The 9,576-nt window shown below is 29.1% G+C and overlaps 1 protein-coding gene across 3 annotated transcripts in view; it reads left to right on the top strand.

The window, feature by feature from the left end:
• Window positions 1-8,465, top strand: part of LOC106467874 (elongator complex protein 1-like) — a 95,831-nt gene extending 87,366 nt beyond the window's left edge. Inside the window, exons 18-21 of one of the 3 annotated variants that reach the window (XR_002612496.1) lie at window positions 3,707-3,766; window positions 3,971-4,056; window positions 5,659-5,824; window positions 8,175-8,298. Coding sequence is in view for 2 of the 3 variants with exons in the window: in XM_022396088.1 (XP_022251796.1) it covers window positions 3,707-3,766; window positions 3,971-4,056; window positions 5,670-5,824; window positions 8,175-8,306 (433 nt within the window). In the remaining variant the exon portion in view is untranslated. Of the gene's footprint in view, window positions 1-3,706; window positions 3,767-3,970; window positions 4,057-5,658; window positions 5,825-8,174 lie in introns of all 3 variants that reach the window. The other 2 variants (XM_022396088.1, XM_022396087.1) reach the window with 2 other exon arrangements.
• The last annotated feature ends 1,111 nt before the right edge of the window (window positions 8,466-9,576 follow it).

Here is a 9,576-nt window from a genome sequence, read left to right as displayed (position 1 = left end):
TTTCTTAACAAGAAAAGTTTATATTTTATCTTTTATTTTCACTAACGAATCTCTGTACGGGTTTGATACATTTGACCGATTTTGTAACCACCATAAAAAATTAGGAAATAAATATAAATTATGCCTCTTTCATTCCAGAATGAACACAAATTATAACATTATACATTTATATATATTTATTATTTTTATTATATTGACCTTTCAGCAGTGCCTGGCTAACAATACAGAAATTAAAATGATGTGGCTCACGTGTACTCATGTTACCATATCAGATAACATAAAACTGATCTTTGGTCTGTACAAAGTAACTTGTCTTGGCTGTATTTTAGTAGACTAGTATTTTGTAAAATATAGTAACATTTCAATTATTATACATTATATATGTATATAGATTATTGATATTTTGAAATAGGTTCTAAACTAATTTTCTTAAAACATAGAACAGTAAGAAGTAAAGCAAACAATTATCTTTTGTAGTTACGACCTTTTTACTCAGTTGCTGCTTGACGTAGGTTGCTAAGCCTTTTAAAATTTTGCATGTTGAGAATATGAAACAAAATAATTTTTTTTAGGTTTTATATATATATATTTGAATAACTAAACAATTATAAATTACTACATCAATAATATAGAATTCCACTATAATTTATCAAGCTTAGTTACTAAGATGTATTTGAGTCTAAAAAAATATGAAATTTTGGAGCAGACTAAAGACACACCCTACCGCCTTGAAATATTAGTTCAAAAGAAAGAAATGGGTCAAGCCTATTAAAATGGCTTAGAAAGCCACTAGGGGACATTCTGAGCTTTTGATTGGTTATTTATGTCATATATAAAAGTAAGTGTATATAATGGAGCGTTTCCACTGTGTTTGATTTATTACATGAGCACTATCATAGCAAATAGAAAATATAAAACGTTCTTATTTTATATTCTAGCTTGTCAATATCAGTAATTTGAGTTTTTAATTTGTGCGAAACTATAGACTTCGTATTTTGACTTCACAAACATCTAATTTGAATTAGTGCTACATTCAACATACCACATGACACACAAAAATCGATGTTTATCTGTGTTTTCTAATATCTGCTTTTAAATTAAGAAGTTGAGTAATGTATAGTACTAAAATTTTAATCATAATCTACAGTTTGATACCAAACTTATTGATATAAGTTCATGAAATAGTAGTTCAATGAAATTTGAAATGTAAGTCAACAAACGAGATGATGTGGCCTTTAACCCGTGATCCATCTTGAAAGGGTTAAATAGTGTCCACTTAAAAGAGTTAACATGATCAGTAGCAATAATGAGTGAGACACAGACAAGACTTTACTAGTACCACTTGGCTCTCTTATGTCAAAAAACAGAAAGCTGGAACAAACCTAGTGAAAGCACCAAAACTGTATTCACAATACAGTCTATCTGTTCCATGTGACAGGCTTAAGGTATTTCTAATACATGGGGTCAGGTAGGGCAAAATGTACTCTTATAAAACAGTAGATAAGTTCCTTGACAGGGCAAGCTACAGAAAGAATTACTTCATGACAAATTTATTAAGTAACCCCAAATAAATTTAGATCTTAAAATTTTTTTCTTAGATAGGAAATATATATTACAGGAGAATAAAAGAGTGAGATATGCAGAATTTGGATGTTACACACAGCAAGAAAAACAGAAGGTTATAATTTAGCATTATTTTTATATATTAATATTGTATAATTTGTTTACATCCTTTTTCTGCTAGGTTTTGGCAACTGAGTGGTGGTTTTATAAGTGGTGCTCATTGATTGCTGTTTTTTTTTTCACCAAAAAAACACAGTATTAAATATGAGATGCATTACATATTAAAAATACTTGAAAAATGTTAAGTAATGTAAAAAAACAGTTTAAGTTTTTGTAACAAACACAACTTTTATAAATTGTTAGGGCTTCTTGTCATCTAACTAACACTGTTACACAAATGTATACTTTTGTCTTTGGGACAAAACATGGTGAATATATACAGTGATGATAGCAAGAAAGCTTACATGTATATGGGAGATCCAAGAGTCCATTGCAGATAGCTTGTGACAATGCATAAGTCAACAATATACTCGTATGATGACTTGGGTATCATGTGGATATCATGGGTTGCATATATATACAGTCACATCACTGTAATGCAAGACTCTTGTCTAACGTCTTTGTGTGACCTGAAGTTTAGTGAATATAATGTTGTACTACTTGCTTCTATTCTATGGTAGCATTAAAGGAAGAAAAAAACACATATAGTACATGTACAGACTATGTTCATAAAAAGTAAAAATCTAAATATTATCATTAACACTTAGCCTTTTGCAGAACAGACAAATGCAACTAAATCTTCAAGTCAGTGTGTGAAGAGAAGTTTTACAAATCTTGTTAATATGAAACACTACTAACCCCTGCTTTATAAGTACCCATGATTCCATATTTGCAAAATTGTAAAAGTGCACATAAAGGTTTCTTATGGAAAACAAACATACATTTACATGTATGTTGTTTTTGACACTTTTTTGTGGTTGCTTATATGTCACATATTTTTATAGAAATAACACTTCAATTTGTGTACTAGAAAAAGCAATATAACATTTATTATGAGTTGGTAAAATCCACTGGCATCAGATCTATGGTTATTTCATTAGAAGAGATTATGAAAAACTCGGTAATTTAGTGATTTGTATTATTATGTGATAGTATATCATGTTTATAAAGGTTTTTTAAGTATTTCATATTTAATATATCGCATTGTTAACAGTATCATACTCATTCTGAGACTTTTCTTCCAAGGAGATATAACCATCCATACTTCCTTTGAATGATCAGTATTATATTTTGTCGTTTAAAACACTGTGACTAAGTTTCAAAGCAACATGAAAATTATGTGCCTTTGGTCTGAATGTTCTACACACAACTTGGTGTAAGAATAGATGATGTTGATAATTGAAGCAAAATTTTAAAATTCCCAGGTATTTATTCTGTTTTAAATATATTACAAAACAATATACAGACTCAACATTAGTCACCAAGTGCTCCAACAATATTATTCAACTTGGCATTGCTGTCTGTATTCATTCCTTGGAATAGAACAAGCTTCCCAACTGATATATATATATAGAAAAATAACTATTAGTGTCATCTAGTGGAAGATCTGTGCCATACTTAATCAGTGTGACATTGCTGATTGTGAATTGGAGCCCATGTAATAGCACGAGTATCTTATAGGTATAACAAGGTGTGTTTACAGGACAGTATGTGCCACAGGATGGCATGTTGAAATGTGTATATACTCATATCCACATGAAATGTAAACTTTCTTTTGTCTGCCACTATATGTACTCTTGTGTTCACATGTGCATGTATACAGATAGGCATATAAGTACATATAGGTGTAAAAGTCAGCATTAGTTAAAAGTTGGTAGTATTGACTGGTACACATACTGGTAAGAAGTACTGCCAAAAAAATAAGATAATAATAATAAAATATTATACTGGTGCAGAAGACCTTGTCTGCACCTCTTTAGTTTTGTACATAACTACATTTGGCTTTAATGTCTGCAGTTATTGCGCAAGTATGCCTCACTTCTATAAACACCATAGTTTTGTAAAGTAGAATTTTTTTGTTATATGTAGTTATTTCATTTTAAATATGCTTTTAAATAACTTTTTTTTTTCCCATTCTATTTAGGTACTGTTCATACGGAAAATCAGAAGATAAATTGAAGCATGGCAAGCAAAAAAAATTAAAGTTTAGTATTTCTAGTTTGTCATCATTGGTGGTTCACATGTTATGAAAAATTACTGCCATTGTACATAAAAAAAATTTAAAACACTAAATCAATTGTGTATATAGTTGTTTTTAATTAAACTACATCTTGAATAATTTTAAAATGATTTTTGTAGAAAGTGTTTTGTTTAAAGGAAAGACAATTTTTTTTTTTTTTCGTTACAGATACTTGTTAGGAGTTTTAACTGCACATGTCAAGAAAAAGCAACCTGAACTTGAAGATGCTTTGGTGAAGATAAAAAAGCTCAAAGGTAGATGTAGAATGCAAGTAAAATGACCAAAATCACAGAAGTTTGTTTTTAATTATGGGGTTTTTCATTGTGGAATATTTTCTTTTTGATAAAAAAAAACTGATCTAGAAAAAAAAAACATGAAAACATGACTTGTATGTAATTAACTACAGCAATCAATGTATACTCTTATTATATACAATAGTTTTATTAAAAACCAAGAAATTTTAAAAAATGCATGTTTTATATTTTGATAAACAAAATAGGTAAAACATGTCAACTAATAAAAAGGAAAATAAGTTAATTTCATCTTGGCATCTTTGCCCAGTAATAATAAGTTGAAAGAAATGTCTGTATTGTAACAGACTGTTTTTTATCTTAGTGTATCCAACATTTAACTGAACCATGGCGATGAGACCTTGTAACAAGGGTCTGATGATCAGAATTTTTGTGAGAATTTGGCAATGAGGTCTTATTGTGACAGTCTGGTTATGACATCTTATTGTGAGGGTCTAGTAATGAAATCTTGTAACAGGGGTCTGGTGATGAGACCTTGTTGTGAGGGTCTGGTTAACACAAAGCTGACATTTAAAGTATGAAACTGCATATACAAATAGTTTCAGAGAAATTTTTATCTCTCATCATCCAACCCAACTGATGAATTCTGGTATTGAGAGAAAGGATTCATGAACAGTGACTTGTAGGAGACTGATCTGAAAAGCTATTTTTACGCACACTTCATTTATAATAAAAAATAGACAAATTGAAAGGAATATAGAAAGAAAAAAAACATGATTTTCTTACGTGATTTTCTTCATAAAAGCTAGACATACTGCTTTCTAATGGTTTAAACCAAAGTTTTTTAATTTTAATCTGTTGCTCATGGTTTGTTTCATTAAACATCAAGAATGCAAGCCAAAAAAATTTTTCTTACAGTATTTAATTGTAATAGGTGATCTAGTTTTATATGTTGCAATTATTTTTACACCTTTATTTCATGTTGTACTTTGTATGTGAAGTTATTTGTACATCATACTTTAATGTAGATCACTTAAGAAAATGGATTTTGTGTGCTGAATAATTAAAAGCATGGGCATGTCTCACACTTTTACTCGTATTTCAAATCATGAATGCTTTGCCTGTAGATCCATTTTGAATAATCTAGATAAAAAAATACTAGTCAAAGAATATTTTGGTTTTAGGTACTGTTTAAGCTAAAAGAAGTATAAGTGTAAGCATTCTTCACTGATATCATACTTTAAAACATTAGATTAATTTATTCATTCGTAATAGTGAACAAATTATTTTATAATTGAAACATTTTTTATGAAACTATGTTCATTTAATCTTTGTTATGCTCTATCTACTTTGATATTTAAGTATACTTCAAAAGACCCAGAAGCAAGACTGCTTTTAAATAGCTGACTATTCTTTTCCTGAAGAATAGTCAAATATTCAAAAGTATTTGCACTTCTGGGTCTTTTGAACTTAACATGAGTTGTTTTTTTTTGTGATTTTTGTGCTAAGTGTTTCATTATATTCTGATATTTAGTCATTTTATATAATCTTTTACACTATTAAATGTGTGAGACTGATCCAAAATATATTTAATAAACTTGCAAGCTTACTTTCAGACTCAACTTCAAACTGTGAAATTACTCCTCTTGTTTCTGCTGATGAAGCATTAAAGTACCTGTTATACATGGTGAATGTAAATAAACTGTTTGATGTTGCTCTTGGTACATACAGCTTTGATATGGTCCTAATGGTGGCTGAAAAAACCCAGAAGGTGAGATGAAATTAGAAAGTCTTTATGCGAAGATATAAAACAAGAATACAATACAAATATACTACCAGTGTTATTTTAAAAGAAAATACTTTCAGTAGTGTAGCATAACATTTACTGTTGTAAGTTGTCAGTCAGCTCTCATCAAAATGAATATAAAAGATAATTTAGAGATAATAATTTTAATAAAAATTTAAATAGAAAACGTCTCCAAAGAGAGTTTCAGCAACATAACATTATACATCAATTATATAGTTGCTTGCTATTAGTTACAAAAATCATATTAGCAAAGGGGGCAACTGCCCAAGGGCCCGGGCGAATGAAACCTGGTCATGCTGTAAAGCCCACAAAGCATCTTTAGGCTATATCTTCATTTAATGATAAAAACCATAGTTTTTGGCTTTTCTTTGCATATAGATGCTTGATACATTAAGAACAACTGAAATAATAATTTGAGTAATAATTAATATGTATTTGTTACTTTATAGATTTAATAGATATTTGTTGTTACTTTATTAACGTTTTTATGCTTATACTGTGAGATAAAAACGGCTGCTGCTATGATTTTGTCTGGTTTATGAGCTTGTTGCTGTCCTATTTTTAGGATCTTCTTTTTAATAAATTCTTGAAAATGTTAAAAAAAGAGAGAGAGAGAGAGAAAGGGGCTCAGCGAGGATATTTGCCCGGGGCCCGTGCTGGCTCTCGACGTTCCTGGTTATATATGTGCTATTCTTCAAATATTAAATGTTTATGATAATTAATGATCATTTATATATATGTGTGTCCAAATATTTGTTTTTTGAGTTTATCTACTAAACTATTTGTTCACTAATTGAACTTCTTCAAGATTATAATACCTTGGACACCTTACTTTGGTGTTATTTTGACACTTCTTTAAATAATTATATATAACCCTTTGATGCTTCCAATTGAACATTGTTGGAAATGTTGACAATATTTGTAAATTTTATCCCACAGTTTGAATGCTTTTAAAATGCCTATTAAAATACTTGGAAATAATCAGGAAAAATCATGCAAAAAAAAAGAGAAAATAACAAGCATTTTGCAAATTTACAACTTGGCAAGAATGATTGATAGTTTCTAATAGGTTTGTAAATTTGGCTTGCAAAAAGCTGTGTTTATGTTTATGCATTTCTGTGATTTCATGAACTCTATTAAAGTAATGACTCATTACAGTAAATAGCAGTTATTGATATACCGCAAGCGTTAAATATCATTAAGGTTGCTAACTTTCTGTAAATGAGATATTAAAAGTGATCATATATATTTGAATTAGAATCCATGGTTAAGAAATTTGGTAAAGTAAATCTTAGTTTTCGTTAGCTGCAGTGAAATTATGTATTAATAATGAATCAAATTTTATTTGTGTCAAAATGGCTTGAAAATTATAGTTTAAAAAGCTGTGCAGTTCTTATTTTTATGTTTCTTACTTTACTTTTTTGTGTAATTGTTTAAAACCATTGACAGAAAAAAGCTTATCAAATGAAATTAATGTAAAGGCTTGCATTTATTATATAATAGAAAAGAGTTGGGCATTTAGCCCTTAAATGCATAACATGGATCACAAAGCTGATGATGAAATTTGTTTGGTCAGTACATATTTTTCCAATATCTCAGTTGAAACTTTTCACTGAATGTAACATTGTTATGTAGTCAAAACACATAATACTTGAACACTGTATTGCACATTTGTCAGATGTTAAAAATAATTATCATAAATTTAAGTAATGCATTTATCATAGGTGCTTTGCAAATTTGTAGAATATAGAAACAACATCAAGAGCATGCTGAAGGTATGCTAAATATATCATCATCTTCAAGATGTTCATTGTGCCCTACCTTGAAGGACTGAAAAACTGACACAACTTGTGTAAAATGCTATTTATATATCTGCTCTGAACATTAAAAATAACATAAATAACTGTACATGATAACTGCAGTAAATAGTTAGCTGGAAATTTTGTAATAAAATTTGTTATTGACTTCACCTGGTGGCTTGTTTTGTTTTTTTCATCAAAGAAATGCTATGTTTCCATTATTTTTCTTCTATTTTCAAACTGATATGTCCTAATGTATATCTGAATTATTCTTTATTAGTCAAAGATATGTTTTTTTCATTTCATAGTTAAATTTTATATTTAATATTATTTTAATCCTCTTCTTCCCAATTGGATCAATCGTGATCCACATGTTTTGCACTAATTAACATTATGTAAAATACCTTGTGCATTTAAGGGTTAAAAAATTAACAAAGGTCAAAATATTTTCACAACTGTTTTAATTTCTGCTATTTATAAAAATAAATAGAGTTCAATTCACTATTTTGTTGTAGGATCCGAAAGAATACTTACCGTTTTTAAATGAGCTACAACAACTGGACCCTACTTATCAAAAGTATAAAATTGACTTACATCTTTGTCGATTTAGAAAATCACTCCATCATTTATGTAAATGTGGTAAGTAAATGTGATGTCAGTATTGTATTAAGCACTGTATCTAGTGTTCTAAATTTCTTATCTTTTAACAACATTTGTAATATACTGTATAATGAAATCTGTTAAGTTTGTGTATGTATAATATAATAGGTGGTGTGTTTTGTAGAGCTGAGCAATTTAATTGATATAATCAGTTACCTGTGAGTAGCAATTACATTGATTATTGTCCCATAAAGAAATTGATTAATGTCAAAAAATAATAAACTAATCAAAATTAGACCTTTCAGTTATTTACTGTTTTTGATTATTCCAAATATCCAAGTAATCAAAATATAATTATTATGTATTATTAAGTACAAAGCTACGTAATGGACAGGTGTGGAGGGATGCTTCATGATTTGAAAGTTGTGGGTTTGATTCCCATTGCCACTAAGTTTACTCGTCTTATCTTTGTTGTTGGAAAGCTACTAATGCTATTTTCTATCATCAGTAATTTTGAACTGCTGAATAGAGGGAAAGCAACTGGCTGTTATCACCCAACTAAACTCTCTAGCTACTTAAGTATTAAATAAAATGCAAATTTACTGTTTATTTCTTTACACTGTATTATGTTTCTAATTTGTAAATGCATAACTCTATTCTTTAACCCTATCGTGACGGGGCATCCTTTACTGCACATGTCACAAGATTTTAGTGATTTACATTCAAAATTTTATTAATCTACTTTTTGTTTATGTTATGCCAATTAGTTTAGCATAAAATATTAGCTAATAATCCATATTTTAATGGTATATAAGTTTAAGCTCTTAATTTTATAAGGCAATACTTAAAAAAAAATTGAATTTCTCCTAGTGTGATACATGACATTTTCTCTAGGCATCTCCTCTTCTGTTTCATCTACCACCCATCCAATAAGTATGAAATTCAACATAAATTACTAATTATAAAATCTTCATTGCTCAGACGAACCATAATTTTTATAGCCTTCAATTTAGTTTGGTTACAGAGCTATCAAATAGAAAATCAGACCCCTCCTGCCGCATTCTCTTTTTCACATTTCATTGGTAGTTAGTTCTCTCTTACGTTTCATTATATATTACCTATAACCAATAGAAAGTAAAGGTTTTCATCTATCAAATGATGTATTGTACAACGTTGTGTTCTGAAGAGATAATCGTCAATTTCACACTGAGTAGCAACATCATTCCCATGGGAAAGTTAACGACTAGTTTGGATGAATTTGTAATGGCTCTTGTCGCATAGTTAGAAAGCCAGGAAAATTTTGAGTAAGTGAATTTG

This window comes from Limulus polyphemus, unplaced genomic scaffold, assembly GCF_000517525.1.
Source record: "Limulus polyphemus unplaced genomic scaffold, Limulus_polyphemus-2.1.2 Scaffold2775, whole genome shotgun sequence".
In the NCBI taxonomy this organism is placed as follows: Eukaryota; Metazoa; Arthropoda; class Merostomata; order Xiphosura; family Limulidae; genus Limulus; species Limulus polyphemus.
The sequence above is the reverse complement of the archived record's forward strand: the minus strand, read 5'-3'. Positions and strand labels throughout refer to the sequence as shown.